The sequence below is a fragment of the Falco punctatus genome (genome assembly GCF_963210335.1).
Source record: "Falco punctatus genome assembly, chromosome: 3".
Lineage (NCBI taxonomy): Eukaryota > Metazoa > Chordata > Aves > Falconiformes > Falconidae > Falco > Falco punctatus.
The window spans coordinates 110634327-110653694 of record NC_137582.1 but is presented as its reverse complement, the minus strand read 5'-3'; the positions used below and the strand labels follow the sequence as shown (position 1 = coordinate 110653694).

At 45.6% G+C, this 19368-nt stretch overlaps 1 protein-coding gene across 6 annotated transcripts in view; it reads left to right on the top strand.

Moving 5' to 3' along the window:
- UBR4 (ubiquitin protein ligase E3 component n-recognin 4) overlaps positions 1–17287 on the top strand; it is a 79914-nt gene extending 62627 nt beyond the window's left edge. For all 6 annotated transcript variants that reach the window (XM_080381334.1, XM_080381335.1, XM_080381333.1 and 3 more), the window contains 16 exons: positions 2071–2158; positions 2563–2690; positions 3129–3236; positions 3376–3495; positions 4225–4415; positions 4765–4938; positions 5474–5573; positions 6137–6355; positions 6625–6738; positions 7042–7184; positions 7487–7612; positions 8391–8585; positions 10838–11062; positions 14562–14652; positions 15231–15393; positions 16122–17287. In XM_080381334.1, coding sequence (XP_080237460.1) covers positions 2071–2158; positions 2563–2690; positions 3129–3236; positions 3376–3495; positions 4225–4415; positions 4765–4938; positions 5474–5573; positions 6137–6355; positions 6625–6738; positions 7042–7184; positions 7487–7612; positions 8391–8585; positions 10838–11062; positions 14562–14652; positions 15231–15393; positions 16122–16186 — 2250 coding nt within the window. In that variant the 3' untranslated portion in view covers positions 16187–17287. The remainder of the gene's footprint in view (positions 1–2070; positions 2159–2562; positions 2691–3128; positions 3237–3375; positions 3496–4224; positions 4416–4764; positions 4939–5473; positions 5574–6136; positions 6356–6624; positions 6739–7041; positions 7185–7486; positions 7613–8390; positions 8586–10837; positions 11063–14561; positions 14653–15230; positions 15394–16121) is intronic.
- The last annotated feature ends 2081 nt before the right edge of the window (positions 17288–19368 follow it).

The following is a 19368-nucleotide window of genomic DNA, read 5'->3' as shown; positions in this document are numbered from 1 at the left end:
CTTTCTTCCATTCCTCCAGGGAAATAGCTGAACTTTGTGTCACCGCCTTTCAAAGCGCGTTTCACACTCCATCTGCATGTGACAGTTTAATGTGTGTGTACAGGCAGGGACACCAGATTGCTCCATCAGTCTGTGCTTCGGAGATGAACCCAGGTTATTTACTCAGGGAGCATCCAACATTTCTCCCTGTTACTTTGCGCTTCTGCTTTTGTGCTTTTCACGTAGGGATCTCAAGAACTTGACCGATTTCATCCTCCCAGTTTGCTCTTAGTAGTGTGCATTGCCAGTGTTTCAGATGAAGAAACAGATGCAACAGTGTTAAGGAACACTAGTTCCTCGTGTCACAGTGAGTTTGTTCCAGAGGTGGATGTGGTCTGGAACAAGCTCTTCTCTTCCTTTTTTTATAGCCACTAAAATAAACCCCCACCGAGAAGGAATCCATCAGACTAAATCTTGCCCATCGCAAATACATTCTTCAGAGGCACTGCTGGTAGCACTTGAGATTATAAAAGAACACTGATTTGCACAGTATTGCTTGTTCGTTCCTCATTTACTCTTGGGTTGCAGTCACCTTTGACTGAAACCTCGATTTCCTGAAAGCATTTGTTTGCTATGTTTGTGGGGAAGAATTCAAACAAAACGCCTGTGTTCGATGTATCGTGCTACGGGGAATGGTTCTCATCAAGCTCTATTTCAGTAGAAAAGTCTTCTGTACTGCAAAACCAAGCTCAAAGCTAGGTGACAATGATAATTTTTTAGTGAGGTACCAACTTGGATAGGGAAGTGAGGTGCTGGTCTGAATCTGTGAATTCTAATTCCAACTCTTAACCAAGTTAGTGAGGGAAAGCATCACTCGTGCTGCCTCAGCCTGCTTGCCTGATCGGAGCGGCGAGGTGCTGTTCCCATGAGATGCCAAGCTGCAGCTGACGTGGGGCTCTCCCAGGATGCAGTGCTGGTGGTGAAAGGCAGAGTTTGCTCAGCGTTCCTGTCGACGAACAGCTTTCATCTGTCTTCCTTTGTGTGCACCTCCGCAAAGCGCTTCTGGAGCTGCGGCTCACGTTCCCTAGGAAATAGACAGGCGCACAAGAACTCAACCTCAGGCCCCTTTTTGTTTCCCTTGTCTCTCACTGGCTTTTTTTGTTCATCTGCCATTTTACCAGGGCCCCTGTGGTGTTAATTGCTGGTCGCTAGTGTGGCCTTTGAGCAGATCTTCCCCCCGGGGCTTTCCCTGTGCTTATGTATTTGCTGTGACATTAAGCACTGCTTATTCCACATTAGGCTTAGTGCGCTCTCTGACAGGTTTTCTCTTGCAAGGTCTCCTGCTCCCAAATCTGGGATTTTTCTTTTCTGCTTTTTATTCAGACCTATGGATTAAAGTGGAAAGTTTAGTGATACGCTGTCAGTATTTCCAGCTGGAAATGCATGTGGAAAACTAGCCCTTTCCCAAGGTAAAAGCACAGCTCATGCTTCAGCGGGTTTGTCCGCATCATTTTAGTAATATACTGTCTTACTGAAAGCTTATTAAATTGCCTTTTACTCCTCCTCTTCCATTTTCCATCGCTGCAGATTTTATCAGTTTGAAAGCACTCATCCAATTAGCCTTTCCTTCATTTACTGGGCTGTGCTTGATCCCTGTATTTCCCAGGTATGCTGTGCAATACCCTTGGAGGGAAGGGATGCCGTGGAAAGCGGGCATTTCTCTAGAGATGAACACGTTTTGCTTGGCTATGTCTTTCACTGGTGCTAAAGGAAACTGTTGAAGCAGATCTAAGGAGGAAGAAACTGTTTATTACCAGCCTGTTGATCTAGTTGACAATGCCAGGAAAAGCTGGGCAGACCAATAGATGAGTTACTGATGTTTTTGCAGGTGGCGGCTTTACTGTTGTTTTTAATTCATCTCCGTACAGGGAGAACGAGGGAGTGAAAGATTTCTCCGTGTTGCCATCCACAGTCAAAACAGCGTGAAGGAGAACTGAGGCTGGAGTGTCCGTTACACGCTGTAATGAGAGCTGGGCTTGTATACAAGCGTCCACAGAGATACAGTTAATATAACGCTCTCCTCTCTTGCAGGGGGAGCCGATGAGAATCATTTACCGCATGCGAGGGTTACTAGGAGATGCAACTGAGGAATTCATCGAGTCTCTCGACTCCACTACTGGTAATGCGTTTGTCTCCTGAAAGCTGGGATTAGATTTGAAATCTGAGGTTCACTGCAGAGAGCAATGACACGATTATCCTTACAGCAGTGAGCTTCAGGTTGATTGACGTTGCTTTTGCCACGTTTACCTGCTTCACCTAGAGTGGAGGAGGCTTTTAATGACCCTTTAAATCTATACTTTAAACGTGAACGCTTGCATAGCACAGGGACCATTCTGCCTGGACCTTCTTCATATTCCTGCTCATAATTCTTTTCAAATTTGATACAGTTGAAGTTACTTGAACTGCTGGTGAATGTGTCTTACTGTACTCTCCATTTTTGCTTCACTGTTTTATCCCATGGGCTGCAAAAGCTTGCCATATTGTGGCTGCTTCCTCTCTTCACGATCTCTGTCTGTCCTGCAGATGAAGAGGAGGATGAGGAAGAAGTTTATAAGATGGCAGGTGTCATGGCCCAGTGTGGAGGCTTGGAGTGCATGCTCAACAGACTGACTGGAATCAAGGACTTCAAACAAGGCCGGCACCTCTTAACTGTGAGTCTCAGCTTCTGTTCTTTGGGGTCAGGAGTTATGTGATGGAAGATGCCACAAATGTTAGTGAAGTTTAGTTGCCTGCCTTGTGTTGCAGTTTAAGTGTTGGAGCAGAGTTTTCAATTCGCTAATTAGTGAAAACCTGAGAACTTCCTTCTATCCCTCTCCCATTCCTCCTGGTTAACAATTCTTTACAAAGACTTCGAAGCGTGCAGAAGCTGAAGAGTTGGTAAGACTAAATCCTCTCTTGCTAGAGTGATTCTTTTCTGCCTTGGCCTTACGTGAAAGCCAAAGCTGTCCTAAGGTTAATATTGGTGTAACATTCTGGATTGTACTTTACCCCAGGAGCCTGGAAACTAGCTGTATTATCGGGTGCTTCTGGTTTCAGCAAAATCCTCCTACTCCATTTTGAAGGTAATGTACATCCTCCGTATTTTGTAGGTGCTGTTAAAACTGTTCAGTTACTGCGTGAAGGTGAAAATAAATCGTCAGCAGCTGGTCAAGCCAGAGATGAACACTTTGAATGTCATGCTGGGAACTCTTAACTTGGTAAGGACAACCTGGACTTCCATAAGGTGTTTTCCGTGGACTCCCATGAATTTAAGCTACCTCTTGACTGTCATGCTGCGTGTGGGTCAGTTAAACCAGTTACTGTTGGCCTTGCAATGACTGCTGCTGTCTTCTCCAGGCTCTGGTGGCTGAGCAGGAAAGTAAGGACAGCGGAGGAGCAGCCGTGGCAGAACAAGTGCTTAGTATCATGGAGATCATACTGGATGAATCCAATGCAGAACCTTTGAGTGAGGACAAGGTGAGTGCCTGGGACTCGGTGTGTGAATGGAAATGTTAACTGGGATTCAAGGCTTGCAAATACCTTGTTCCAGTGATGCTGAGCTTCAGAAGCTGTAGAGGAGTGCTGAATGGGAGTCTAACCCTTGTTACGCTTGCTGGCATGTCTTAGCAGGCCTTGGAGGTAGGGCAAGAGGAGTGCCCTGAACCAAAAGCACAGAAAGTCTTCTTTAGAATGATTCTTGCACGGTCGGGGGTGGGGGTTATTAGGCACTGCTTGGATCCCTTCCTTGCTGCTTTGGGCCACAGGCCAGTGAGAGACAAGAAGAGACAGCTCTGCCTTGTTTTTTTGAGTGTCTTCCTACGTGTTGAAAACATGATTGATTTTCCAACTTAATGAGGATAAAAACTATATGTCAGCTAGGCTGAGAATGAGAAGAGTTTCTTGCTTATCTGTTGGTGTATAGGAATCTGGCGTCCTTTGGGTTGGATTTATTAGACCATTTTGACTGGAAAGTGCTTCAACAGTAGGTGGATGAAGTCAGGTGTCAGCTAGAGGGATTGATACAGCCATTCCACAAGATGTTTGGGAATGAGGCTGGATTTTGTGCTTCATCAGGCTATCTTTAGCAGGCTCTAGAGCTCTAATCCTTCGAGGCTGGAGTATTCTACCAACTACTAGAGTGAGGGATTTCTAGAAGGTTATAGATTTTTTTTCCTGAACATGAATCGAGGTCTTCTTCCTTTGCAGGGTAACCTCCTCCTAACTGGTGACAAAGATCAGCTGGTAATGTTGCTTGATCAGATTAACAGCACTTTTGTCCGTTCCAATCTCAGCGTCTTGCAAGGCCTATTACGCATCATCCCTTACTTGTCCTTCGGGGAGATGGAGAAAATGCAGATTCTCGTTGATCGATTTAAGCCGTACTGTAACTTTGATAAGTATGTTGTCATATTTCAACTAAACGCACATGAAATTAGTTGTACGTACAAGTCTCTACCTTTATTTTTCTCATTGATGCTTACTTCAGTGAAATGCAAAGCTTCAGAGATCCCTGGTTGCATAAGCTTAATTTCCTATTTCACTTCTGAGCCATTTTTTTAAAGAAATATATGAGCGTGTAGCTCAAGAAATAGATCTTCAGAGCATATTCTGAGGTGACAAGGGCCTGAGTAGCTTTTCTGAGTCTCTGAGCTGAAGCATGTGTGTGCATTCAGCAGTAATGTAATGAGAACTGCAGGCAGAGATTTCTGGAGAGCCTCCAAGTTACCATTTCTTCTCTTCGTTCAGGTATGATGAGGAGCACAGCGGAGATGATAAAGTTTTCCTGGACTGCTTCTGTAAAATAGCAGCGGGAATAAAGAACAACAGCAATGGCCATCAGCTGAAAGACCTCATCCTTCAGAAGGGAATTACGCAGAATGCCCTTGACTACATGAAAAAGCACATTCCCAGTGCAAAGAAGTAAGAATCACTACTTCATGTATGTGATAATCCTGAACATCCTTCTCTCGTTTTGTCACCATAACAATCTTCCCAGAAAACCGTTAACAAGTCCACACTCCGAAGCATTGTACAGCTTGGTACAGCTGTGATGCAGAGGGACTGGTGAGACAGTGCTACTATAGAGATGGGCTAAAAAGCCTGTAATTTTGCCGTTTGATAACCACCCAAGCAGATTTCTTCGTATCACGATGCCTGTGTTTCCTGCCTGTTCCTTACCTATTGCACTGCAACAGAGCTTTTGCTGTTGATGGCCAGCTCATCAACATAAAACAAATCCCAAGGCTAAGAGCTGACACTATGGCTATTAGCGTGTGCAACATGGAAGTGGGAGTGTGAATGTCACTTTGTTAATTAATGGAGGAGGGACACAGGAGGAAGGGTGCTTGTCTTGCCTGCAGCCTGGGCTCTGCAAGCTGTGCTGCTGGCTGACCGCCAAGTGCCTTTTCAGAACGGGTGACTGCCCTTCAGCTGCTGCCTCTTGTTTTCTGTGCAGTTTGGATGCAGACATATGGAAGAAATTCTTATCTCGACCTGCGCTTCCTTTTATCCTGCGCCTGCTCCGTGGACTTGCCACACAGCACCCTGCTACGCAGGTAAGGACTGTCCTGAAAGCCAGGCGGGACACGGCTGGCTTGTGACGCTGCTTTTTGTGCCTGTACCTAAGAAGCTGTTTCTATAGTAGTGGATTCTACACTGGTTTTTGTTGGACTGGGAGAGAGGCACCAGCTTCAGGTATCATCTGCTAGTCTGGAAAAGGCTGGAGGGCAGAGATTTTGACTTCAGTATCTTGTCATTCTGTGTGGTGTGAGGTTCACGCACCAGTGTGAAGAGAAGGTAATTTAGGGCTGTAAACTATATAGTATTGATAGGCTTCTCGAGGCCTGATTATTGTTTTAAGGATGCTCTTTATCCAACATCCACCTACGACCTATTATTAATGGCCAGTGTAGAGGCGAATTGCCCCAGTCTTGGATGCAGTTCTAGGGTCCAGAGTTCCTAATGTAGGAGCATCAAAGGAGGAAATAAGACACTTGGCAAAAATTGTTGCAGATCAGTACTTCTGCTCAGCTGTCACGGGTGGAATTAGAGGGAACTGTTACTTACTGTCACGCATACCCTTCTTCTGAAGAAAGTGGTGTGTTTCAATCCCTATTAGGTGCTAATAGGTACAGACTCAATTACCAACCTGCACAAACTGGAGCAGGTGTCTAGTGACGAAGGGATTGGGACATTAGCGGAGAATCTTCTGGAGGCACTAAGGGAACATCCAGAGGTGAATAAGAAGATCGACGCTGCCCGGAAGGAGACACGTGCAGAGAAGAAGCGTATGGCCATGGCAATGAGACAGAAGGCGTTGGGCACTCTGGGGATGACGGTAATGTCTGTTTGCACTGACGGCAGACTAGTGATCTAATGGTCGTCTATTTCTGTCTGGCTAAAACTGCCACACAAGGAATTGTGTACAGTGATTTATTGACAAATATTGCAGAGCTCAGGCCCACGGTTTGCCTGGTGCTGCTGGGAGAGTAAATACGGTTGCCAGTAGCAGGCTGGGAAATGGGTTGGGCATTCCTGTTGCAGTGGTGGGGATGCTGGTCTTCATCGTTGTCTTTTGTAACCTGCTTGAGCTGTTCTCTCTTGCAGACGAATGAGAAGGGTCAGGTTGTGACCAAGACTGCGCTGCTTAAACAAATGGAGGAACTTATAGAAGAACCAGGCCTGACTTGCTGCATCTGCCGGGAAGGATACAAGTTTCAGGTAGGTTGAGATCTGTTTGCAGAGCCCTCTCACCCGCTGAGGGGGGCTTGGCGGTACCCGGCTGCACACCGCTTGGTGCGATGGCTCTGGGAGATCGGGGAAATCTCAGGTTTGGTTCTTGAGATTCCAGAGGTGGTTGGGAAGTGGAAGCGTGTTTCCAGTGAAAGCTGGAAAAGGATTTGAACGGTGTAGGTTTGAGGTGAGGACTGGGAGAGATGAAACCCAGTGCAGTGTCAAAATAGTACTAAGCGTGAAGGGTTGCAGAAGTGAATGGTCTTTAACACAGCTGTTGTGTCGTTGCAGCCGACGAAAGTCCTAGGTATTTATACGTTCACCAAACGCGTTGCGCTAGAGGAGTTTGAGAACAAGCCCCGCAAACAGCAGGGATACAGCACAGTCTCTCACTTCAACATCGTCCACTACGATTGTCACCTTGCGGCTGTAAGGTAAGGTCTGGTCACAGGCTGGGTCGTGGTGGTCGGTGGCGTTTTCCAAGGCAGTTTGTGAACGTGGCACTTGGCCTTGTAGCTCAGGATGGGTTTGCTTACGAGTTGATCACTTTGCAGCCTGGAAACAGCCAGATCTGTTGTGATCTGTTGTAACATGCAAATAGAGGTCAGGCCTGGACATGGAAAAGCAAAGTCCACCATTTAAAGAAGCTGTGGAATTGTCAATTTTCTGATGGTCTCTTAGACAAAAACTTGCAGGCTTCTAACTTGCCTGGGTGTGGCTTGCTTTCTCGACGCAGACTTGCTCGCGGACGTGAAGAATGGGAGAGCGCAGCCCTACAAAACGCCAACACAAAGTGTAACGGGCTCCTGCCGGTCTGGGGACCTCATGTGCCAGAGTCTGCTTTTGCTACTTGCTTAGCACGGTGAGTAGAAGTTACTTCTCAAGCTGTTTTGCATCTGGGTAGGTGAGTCAGTACATTACTGCAGAGGCGTGCTAGTTTCAAACAGTGGAATCAAAGGTGATGGTAGCTAAATCTTAGAAACCTGAGCCATTTCACGTTTTACCATCAAGAGTACATCGCCTACAAAAGTGTAGGTGTCTGCTTCTTGGCTTCATGTAAATAAATAAATTCATTACCTCCTTCACCCCCAGTTACTCCTGAAGATGCAGCTGTGTAGTAATAACGTTGATTTATTTGCAAGCCAGTGTCCCCCTGCTTTACTAAATTAAAGCTGGCTGACAGGAACGGATTCCCCTGTGTAATTTCCAAACCTCTGTTGGATGGTAGTGAGTTAGAGTAGCCTGACCCCTTACCTAGAGCAGGTGGAGATGGCGCGTCCTGTTACCAGTATTCTGGTCCACCTTGTGCTGTGTCTGTAGTCACGTTACAAACCGGGAGTGATAACATCTTCAATGCATTTTAGCCAGGGAGCTGTATTCCAAGCCCTTGACATGGGAAAATAGTATCGATGAGTGTCTATGTGTCTGCAGATGGAATTGGATTTGCCAGAGTAAGCCGAGAGCCTCCCCTTGGGGAGGTTAACCAAAGGCAGCAGTGACTGCAGTTTCGTATCCTGTTCATTCTTTAAAGCTTTTCTATGAAATGCTTGCTCAAATTCTGAGCTACGGTGTGGTAGAAGAAACTTTAAAAGTTTTTAAAGAGTTTTTAATAAATAATAAGTAACACTGCTGTTTTTCAGACACAACACATACCTCCAGGAGTGCACCGGGCAGCGGGAACCCACCTACCAGCTCAATGTCCATGACATTAAACTGCTGTTTCTCCGTTTTGCGATGGAGCAATCATTCAGCATAGATACTGGAGGAGGAGGAAGGGAGAGCAACATACACCTCATTCCGTACATAATCCACACGGTGCTCTACGTCCTCAACACGTCAGTACCTTTCTCTTAGCCGTAACCTCTGCCTTCTGCCCTTAGTCTCAGAAAGGTCTGCAATGGTTGCAATCCGGGCTTTGTTACATCTGAGTGGCAAGAAAGATGGGAAATCACACCAAAGTTATAGGGGGAACTAAATTACACATCTTAAGCAGACTGTTAGAGGTTTACATGGTTTGGAGTGAAGCGTTGCTGCCTGAACATGCAGGATAACAGAGAAACTACTGAATAAAAGCAATTGAGAATTAGCTTCTCTTTCCATTCTGGATGTAATTATTACCTCTGGAGTGAGCAGCAGGGTTATTAGATTAAAGAAACACTGCCAGCTTAATTTTCTCTGGAGCAGACAGAAGAGAGACACTAGGATGAAGTAATTGTTGTTAGTTGAAAACTTAAACGCAGTGTCATTTTATCCGATATTAAAATAACACAATCGGTTTTGTTTCCAGTTTTGGAGTGCTGGAATTCTTCTTTATTGTCCAGGTCAATCAGATTTTCCTGACATTTTTAAGTGTTTTGTATTATTATTTTAATTTTTTTACCAATAAACAGCAGCATAGGAACACTTCTGCTGAAGTTTTTCAGTAAGATCTTATTTATTCAGAGCATAATAAGATAAGGGCGTGCTTTAGCTTGACTCTATGTCTAAATATACAAATCTATAGGCACCTAAATGCTTTGGAATGCACGAGGTGATTCTGATAATGCAGTACCCCATGCGAAAATGTAATGCCCATACGCCTTTTATTCGTGTAGTGAGATACTAGAAAGTAATACTAATTAGATGAGGGTATAAATGTTAAAATATAAGCCTCTTCAACCAAGGTCACTCCAAATGGAGTGCAATGAAATCTCTCACTTTCCTGCCTGGAACTAATCAACGTTTTGGCTCTTAATACAATTTGGCTATTGTTTTTAATATCTATCTCCAGATCCCTGTGCTATTGTTTTCTGAGTCCCTTGGGAAACAAATAAATGAAACTATTCATCTCGTTAGTCTGCTTACTGGCACCAGAGAGCCCAGAACCCGCTGTGCGGCTGTTGTATAAAAATGCATTATGTAGTTTCCAGACACTATTTTTTTTTCTAAAGACATGTCGATATTAAATGGAGAAAATAGAGAGCTACTAGTTGACTACCAGCTGCATCATGTAACAAATGAAAAAGTCACACAACACTTGATGCCAGATACAGCTTTATCTGCTAGGATGCTGCTTTATACCTTCCTGATAGGGGGAGTATATCTAACTTGGAAATTGAGGGACCTGCCAGGCTGGCAGCTTCTTCCTGATGAAGTAGAGCAATAGACTGTGATAAAGCGTGATGCCTCTTCGCAAAGTCTGCTTTAACAGTCAGCTCTGGGCTGTCAGCAGTCCTGAAGAGACTGGAGCTGGGGGGAAAGGAAAAAAATTATATATTTATATATATTTATATATATATATATATATATATATAAGCTTACAGTAAATACACTGTCTCTGGTTTTGAAATTGGCCTGTATCTTCTCAGTGATTGCTTTTGCAGTAGATGAATAATATAAATTGATTCTAAGGTCTGGCTGTAGGAGCTGCAGTCATGTGCATGGTGTCAGATGGGAGATGGGACAAGCTGAACACGTGAACTGGCTGGCCTGACCCTCTTTTATATCTTTAAAAAAAAAAAATAGCTCTACAGTAGTATTGTCTTCTACTGGAGCAATGCCAACTGCCTTGGAAACCTCTCTGGTACCATACGCAGCTCCAAGGAGGAGTGAGTTTGCTAGCCATGTGTGCTTCACTGGGAGCAAATACTCAACCAGTGGATGAATTTGGGGAAAAATCTGACCGTGTCAAGCTAGCACTGCTTCTCCCTGTGTAGGGGCTGCACAAATGCAGTACCTCAGAGCTGCTGGGAAGTGGGGACTTTTTCCAAGGGCCCGTAGCAAGAGGAAAAAGGGCAATGGCTTTAAGCTGAAAGAGGGGAGACTGAGGTTGGATCTCGGGAAGAAACTGCTCCCGGTGAGGGCGGCGAGGCACTGGCACAGGCTGCCCAGAGCAGCTGCGGGTGCCCCAGCCCTGGCAGTGCCCAAGGCCAGGCTGGACGGGGCTGGGAGCAGCCGGGGCTGGGGGGAGGGGTCCCTGCCCACGGCAGGGGCTGCAGCTGGGTGCTCTGTGCGGTCCCTTCCCACCCAAACCGCTCTGTGGTTCTATGAAGTAGCAAATTACCATGTGAGAGCTAGAGCAGCTGCTGAAGTTTTTCTTGTGTTTCAGAACTCGAGCAACTTCAAGGGAGGAGAAAAACCTCCAGAGCTTCATGGAGCACCCCAGAGAGAAGTGGGTGGAGAGTGCCTACGAGGTGGATGGGCCCCATTATTACACCGTGTTGGCACTGCACATCTCGCCCCCCGAGAAGTGGAAAGCCATGCGAGTGGAGATCCTCAAGAGGCTCCTCGTCACCTCCCATGCGCGAGTGGTGTCCCCAGGGGGAGCCAGCAGGTTAGCCACCACCCTGGGGCTCCAGCTGCCACCTTACTCATGTTACTGTCACGTAGCCAGAGGCACTGGGCAGCTTGTGGGGAGCTAACATATTTTAGAGTAGCAGATATTAACCCTTCTGAGTAGCTCTGTACTCAGCGTTGCAGAGGTATGAGCAGGAGCATTCAATTCTGGATTTTTTTTGGAGTGGCTCAATCAGATGATGACCGGAGATGATGCTTTTTGTAGGAGTATAGCTAAAAGTAGCAAAATGGTAAGATGTTTGTATCCCCCCCCCCATCTCAAGTGAAGCAGCGTGGTAACTTCTGTTGTGTGCTGTTCCAGAGCTGCAGCATGCTCTCTGCTTGCCTTACTAAAGAAGCTGTTTCTGTGCTCTTTTGATCAGTGCACCAGCTTCCTTAAATAGAAATATAGAAATAGAAATCAAATGCCATTGCTTTTAAAAAAGAAAAAAATCAATAGCAGCTGTCAAGCACTTGAAGTACAAGAATAAGTGGCTGTGCCTGCCTGACAAAAGCACATATTTCCAGAGAAGGAAGAGGAATTCCAGTTTTTGAAAAGATGATTTTAAATAGCTGTCATAATGAGGAAGAAATTCATTATTATTCTAAGTCGCCTTAAAGGGCATTCTTACTCTGATGACATTAATTATGTGTTTGATAAAGTCATTACATTGTAGTAACACACAACACAGCATGCATCAATGCTATTAGAGCCATCAAAAGTGAAAGAGCCCTTAAAGGGGCTCCTGTATTGATTTCTGTGCTGGTTTCTGCTGTTCAAGCTCAGCCTGTTCGGTGTTCGTGTCTCCTGTTTCCACCACCCTGCCTGAGTTCTGGGAAAGGGGGTTTAACAGTTACGGGAGATATTGTCATGGAGGTCTGTTTTCTCAGGCACGAGGGTGTGCAGCTTTTCACGTGGTCTGCCAAAAAGACTGGGAAAGCAAAGCCCCTGTGTGGCTTTGCTGGGGATGTTTGGTGATTTTGTTGGTTTTTTTTTAAAGCCCTCAGTAGATGAACCTGTTTCTTTCCCAACTTATCTCTAAGCATGTCTGTAAGAAAAGCATATTGGAACAGACATAGCAAGGAACTTCCAGCTAGACCATTCAATCTCTGGAATTTCAGGGGAAAACACTCAAGAAATAGTTCTCAGGAATTGTGTCAAGGTTTATTCAAGGGCTTGCTTTAATCCCTGCAGACTAAGAGAGCACAAAACCTTCCCCTGGTAATACCTCTCAGAAATAGAAATACAGCAATTCTTATTTCCGAGGTCCGTGCTTGTTTATTCCCGAGGAAAACCAGGAATGAGGGCGATGGACAGTGAAATGCCCTGCAGATAAGTGCCAGCACCTTGAATTTGTCAGCTTAGGAAGCCAGTGTCTGTAACCTCAGAGTAATGTCACTGCATACAAAAGATTAAAATTAGCATTCCACATTAGGTGCGTTATGTGGGAGCACCACCATTCCAAGCACGTCGGGCTGGTGGGGACAGAAGGTTGGAGAGATGCAGGGACTCGCTGCTGCCTTTACCAGCGGAGATGGAGAGAAGTGGCTATGGGATCCAGCAGTGCGTCTAAAAGCAGCTGAGGATCAACTCGTGATCCTGCAGAGGGCTTGTAAATCTTACGAATGAAGATGCAGGCAATAGTCTACATTCCCTCGTACTTAAGTGAAGGCAACAAATAGTGCCGGTGGTTAGGTGTTTTATCCAGCTGCTCGGCTGGATTAGTTGGTATAAGACAGATGTGAGGAGAATCTAGCCAAAAATGTCTTCTGTCTCTGCCAGGAGCTACAGCTATCACAGTTTGTCTGCAAGGCCAAAGTGAGAGGTGCTCAGCTCCTTCTGTGTTCTTGGAACACTTTCTGTTTAAAGCCAAAGATGAAATTACCAGAACTGATAGGAGTTCTGGGTTTGTTCTTATTTTTTATAAGTGTAACTTACAAATTCCAAGGAACTGAATGAAGTGACCGATTACCTGCTCGCTATTACTGAACCAAGAATTCTGGCTAGAAAAATCCTACAGACACTTTTCAGTGTAGCTTTCATCTGGAGTTTGGGAGGAAGATATCCTTTTGATTTTTTTTTTCCCTTTGCTCCTGACTGCGACCTTTATAAAATATTCATGAGAGAAGCAAGGCTCCCGAAGTGTTAATGTCTAACTTTGGGCTGGCAGTCCATGTATAGCCGATGAGCATGAACCAGCTTACATTAATGAAAACGCGGCAGCTATTATGTGAAGTAGCTGTTCCAGAAGGTAGCTACCAGACTTAACCCACAAGGGCCTTTTAGTTTTCAATTAAAGGAGCAGACTCCAATTAGATCAAAACCATTCACATAAAAAGGAGCTCTGTCTTGCAGTATTTGGGAGTCTAGAATTAGCCTCGCTCTAAGTTGCTGTTCTTCCCATGGAAATTTAGTCACCTTTACTAATTGGTTTTCCTTTAAATAATTAAGCTGAGCTGCCCAAGCAGGCTGCCACCTACCAAGCTGTCTGTTTTAAGGGCAGACACATAAATGTAACCTTTTAGAATTTGAGCAGCAAAATGTTCGTTTCCCAAAAAAAAACAACCCACCCCAACTTGTGGCAGATTTCAGCTGGGCCCATGGTCAGACGATACGTACACTTTTGTCTTGCTGATGTGTGTCAGTGGCAGCTGAGCTAGTTCTAGATGCATAAAAAAGGGCTTTTTTTTTTTTTTTTTTTTCCAAAGCTTTTAAGTGGCGAGCAGGAAGTGGCATGTGATGGAGGCAGATGCACCTCAGAAACGCATGCAAGAAAATTCCAAACCCATTAGAGTTGCTGGCAGGAGGTTCCGCCTTGCCAGAACCTGTTTGTGATTAATCCTGTAAACTTTGGGAGCTGTTAGCCCAGGACAGCTCTACAACTTTTACAGCATTCCTTCAGCCAGATGCTGAATTTCCAAAAGAAGTCCTTGCATGGCGATAGAATAACCAAGAAAATATTAAATTGAAATTCCTCCGTTTCTTCAAGGACAAGATATTTCCCTCAGAGTCTTTCGGGTGTGCATTTGTCAGAAGCAAAAATATGTTCTCAGTCATTGGTATGGGCTGTGTCTGAAACCTGGGTTTAGTTATTTCTTCAGGAATCTGCTGTACTCCAAGCAGCGAGCACACAAATGGGGCCGTGGGGTTTTTTTTCCGACTTTGCTGTTGACTTCCTATATAGTCTTAGCGGTACCCTTCCCTCTGTGGTCGTTTTCTTCCAGCAGAATAAGGTTTTGCTGGCTAACCTGCTTTGGTTACACGAGGCGCAGCTGGGGAAGTGCCTTCCTAGCCACAGGAATTGTTGCAGAGAAATCGCGGGTGCCCAATGTTTGTTTTGCATCCAAGAGCACACAGCAAAGCTTACTCCGAGCCATTCCCCGTGCGGATTATCGATAGGCTTTTGGGCCGTTTCAGCTTTCATGCTATTCATCAAATCAGTTACCGAAGCGTAGTAAAGTGATTAACTCAAAGATTGAATTCATTATCTTCCTAGACTGGCAGATAAGACAGTGAAGGAATATGCAACGTACCGCTCTGGTCTTCTCTTCTGGGCCCTAGTAGATCTCATTTACAACATGTTCAAGGTAAGAAAAAACATTGAAGTTCATCTATACCAGCTTTCTAACCGGAGCAACTGTATGCATTTGAAATAAAAGGCAGAGTCTGAAGCCCCTTTTTCCAAGATCCTTGTAAACATAAAACTTCACCTTGTCTGAACAGAAAGGCCGCAAGAGGCTGCCTGTGCTTATTATACCCCTTGCGATTTGGTATCTGAAGAATTGAGAGACTTTTCCAGCTTGCAGCACTCCTCCCGTATTATGTATTTGCTTATTTTTTCTGTTTGCTGTTCGCTAAAGCAAGGATGTTCAGAGCTGCACCAGGGAGACAGCTGGGTAAGGAAGGGGGTTGGGGCATCCACCAGAAAGAAACTTGAGGCTTCCAAAGTGGGTTAAATAATTAGGATGAGAAAATGCCCGCGACCTTTGCGTTCTGTACAAAAAGATTATAAAGCCACATACGGGGTAACTTTTCCTGTGTGGCTTGTTTACGAGAGGGAGGGGATGCAAGTCCAAAAGCCATGGGAGAAGGCCTCAGGGTTTGCAGTTCTTCCTCCAAATAGTTATTTTTCGATTTGATTTGGTCCTGTTTTCCCCTCTTGTAGAAGGTGCCTACCAGTAACACAGAGGGAGGCTGGTCCTACTCTCTAGCTGAATTCATACGACACAATGACATGCCAATACACGAAGCTGCAGACAAGGCCCTGAAAACCTTCCAGGAGGAGTTCATGCCAGTTGAAACGTTTTCCGAGTTTTTGGATGTGGCTGGTAAGTGTACACTTTCCCTTTTATAGGCTGTCTTATGCAACTCGTGACTGCCGCTTACTTGAGACAGCAGCATTCCTGACACTACTGCAGCAGCTTGTTTGTACCAGGCAGTGAGAGGAGGAGACCTTGGCACTCCAGCTATTGCCTAAACTATTTCAAAAACAGTTGGGAGACACGCTTGAGCATCCCCAGACAGGAAAATTTCTTTCACCTGATCCTGCAGGTCCTCCCCCTGCTCTGCTAAACATACGTGCTTCCATCACAGCTTGAAGGTGATTTGGGGTATATGTGGTTTGAAGGCTGATAAACAGCTGTGATGGTGCGCTAGAGGCAGCACCTCAGTGCAGCGAGAGTTCCTGCCGTAGGGGTTTTGGTATCCCCAGGAGTCGGGAGATGCTGAAAATAAACGTGCAAAGATGCTGCTGTTACTTCTGGCAGAAGTTAGTTGTGCCCCAGGCCAGGCTCTTGCTGTCCCAACGTATGGAGCTACCAGGATCCCTATAGGAGCTCTGTTGCACCAGAGCAAATGCCATATGTATTTCACGTACGCACTTTGGTCCCTTCTGCCTGTGCACCCAATAAGGGTTTATCTTTGTCTTGTCCATACTTAAAATAACGTTGCAGCTGTCATTATTAACTTCCACATGCCCTAGCTCAAATCCCTGCTGTGGGCAGGAGAAATCGCTTTGTGGATCTAATTATTCTGTATTGTCTTCTTTTGTTTAAAGGACTCTTATCAGAAATCAATGATCCCGACAGCTTCCTCAAGGATCTGTTGAACTCCATCCCCTGAGCCGCCAGCACAGAGAAGCGTTGCGCAGAGACTACACTAGCTTGCCTTCCATCCCTTTGTGTTCCTCCTTGTGCAGTCTGTTCCTTCCCTGAGGAGTGCTGCAGTTTTTTGGTTTTGTTTTGTTTGGGCTTTTTTTTTTTTTTTTTTTCATTTTCTACAATTTTTCTTCTTGGAGTGATTTGGAATTTAGATTTGTTTTATCTTGTATTTCAGTGCTTCTATCTGTAAAGCCTTGTGTATTCAAGGTGATTGAAAGAACTTGTACAGAGAGGAATCCAAACTAGTAAATCTTAATGCTTTAGTGTGCACCTCTTTGAAGTTAAATAAATCGAACAAATGGGTAAGATGGGTTTGACTAGTACTTTAACCATGAAGTAGCTTCAATGCCAAGTTCTTTCTCATCTTTTCTTTCAGAGCTCCTTCTCTCAGGGCTCAGAGCTGCGGCTCTTTCCAGCCCGTAGTCTGGACAAGGAGACACAGGAAACAAAAGGCTCGTAGCGAGCAAGGAAGCAGACTGACACTGTCTTTACTGACTGTACATGCAGAGCAGGTTTCCCTTTGTGGGACGTGAGCTTTAGAGACTCGTGGACTGCCAGGACAGCGTTTCCTTCCACCCCTCCTTCACCTGGGTGAGGGCGGCTGTCCCCGCCGCAGTCCTCTCCCCTGGCACTTCGTGTTACCCCTCTGCAAGGCATGTTGCATATCACGGCATCTTTCCGGACTTGACTCTCACCAAGGCTGTGTTCAAAGCAAGCGCGCGTGTTGTTGCCTCCGGTCACGTAGTACTGATGGCGACCTTGCCTCCTGGGGGGACGCTGCTCCCATCGAACTTACTTTCTCTCTCTGGTAAAATTTTCAGCTTCAGCAAACTGCATGGAAAATAGATGCTGCACACTTCTGGAGCCGGCCACTTGCTCTTTTGATAGCTTGCATTTTGGTGTGCATGCCCTGACCTGAAGCCAAGTACCTGCTTTGAATACAGCCTTGCCTTTTCTCACCCAGTTGTGCATGCTGGTAACTTACCTTTACCACCAGTTCTGCTGTCCTGTAACCCAGCTGACACGTGGTTAAGCTGGAATCTAATAAAGCTTTCCCTGTCTTTCTTGTCTCTGTTTGAACTTGAATTTCCGCAATCCTAACACAGTCCCATCCCATAAATAATAATTATTTTAGAGGCTGAATAACTCGGCAACCTATTTGATGCCTTTTGTTAGTGTTAAGCACACGTTATGATTTGGCAATTAGCAAATGGGTGAAGGCGCAGTGTTTTTCTTCTCACCTCCACAGGTGCTTATGTCATTCCTGGCAGTCAGATTTGCTTCTGGGGAGGAGTGCTGAATAGCTAAGCCACCTTGAGAGGTTTGGGTTAGTGTCTTGCAAGGGACTCGAGGACATGTCGGTGGGTTACTTTGTCAGTCAGGTAAATCTGTCGTGCCTTGTGAAGGCATGGGAGCGAGGCTAGTGCGTGGAGTTTGTTCTTCTTTAGTGCAGTGATATTACACTTCACCTGCCTTTTAACCACATAAAAGAGAAAAAAAACACCTAGTTTTGAAAGCACTGTAAAGTCAAACCTAACAGGCTTCTCTCCCAATAAGCAGCTGCAATATAGCTGTGGGTCGATGCACAAGCTTTGCTTGCCAGGAGCGGTGTACAGTAGCTTGAACAACACTAAACCCCCTTTTTGACTAAATGAAGTCTCAGATCAGTGTGATTCCTGAAAGCAGCAGTGAACAGGTAACAAGAAACCAGGTTTTTATGACTGGGGTTCTAAAGGTTCTTGCCATGCAGAGGTGCAAGACTGAACCCCCACCACATTTTGACTTTGTCATTTGTGTAAGATTTGACTGGTTCGACTCTGGACAGGAGCTGTTGATGTGGTTTGGAAGGCTGGGGAGGAATACCGGGCTGCCTTGTTGACTTACTCATTCTCTTTCCATAGAAAAATAGGACTTTTCCCCTCCTGCAGCCGCAGCCTCAGCGTGCCAGGCAGTCCCTCAGCTTTTGCTTCACAGCTGTTGCCTCACTGGTGCGAAAGATGTTACAAATACCTTGCGCAGTACCTTTCTTCAGCTTACCTAACAAGGTAACTTCAGCGTAGCGCCAGTTTTTGCTGATGCAGATCCTGGTATAGCTCCATTTATGCTGGCACAGGTCTTTTGTGAAAACAGTTTCTGCTGTTGCAGGAAGTGGTAAAGTTTATACCAGCAAAATAATTCTTTTTCTACCCCGTGCAGTTGGGTCAGCAGAGCCTTAACACTTACCAGGAGCAGAATGTGTTCAGCAATGTTCTTAGAGCTGCAAGGAAGTAGGATCTTAAAGGGAGGTGTCCTGTGTCCTCACCAGTGTAAGTCCAGTTGCAATAAACTCCTTGGAGCTATTCTAGATGGTTTTGCAAAGGCCCAGAGCTGGATTTTGGAAAATAAAGGCGGCGTATCGAGTGCCTCCCTGCCCAGAGGACAAGAGGGCTGTGAATTACAGGGAAGCCCGATTTGAAAAGAAGGTGCAGACAGCATGATAGCGCTTCTGCAGAGCAGAATAGCTTGGGAGGGACTAAAGACTTAACAATAACAACCCCAGAAGACCTAGAGAGGGACAAGAACAAAAGAAAAGTGTTTTGGAAAGTTTCAGCTGATGCAGGCCACACACAGCGGCTCAAACATTCTCAGTACTGCACAAAGGCAACGCACTCCAGGCTGCAAAATCCCCCATGGGCTGGGGAAGTCGGCAAAGACTTTCGGGGGGAGTGCATTACTGAAATTAGAATTAAGGAAGAGGAGCAAAACTGAAGGCAAATGCCTCAAAACGGGTAAAGTGACTCAAACTGATGAACCAGACCACTAGCTGAACAACACCCTTCTCCAAAAAAATATAGTTTATTTGCAAAAGACATTTTCCGAGGGGGGAAAAAAAATCCTTTGTGACGGCTGAGGGCCAGTGTGACTTCTGTGTTTGCTTTGAAGCTGACTTCATGGGCAAGAGCTTCCCCGAGATGCTCTGACATCCTCGTGATGGCTCTGACGCTGGGTCAGACTGGTGATGGGGTATGAACTGGTCTTGGGAATGACACCTCCCAGGAAGAGCAAGGTGCCCTGCCCTGCCCTGCCCTGGGCATCAGCTTCAGCAGGGACAGGACGGGCTCTCGCTCCTGCTGTGGGTGAAAAAGCCTCCGTGAGCCTGAGTTT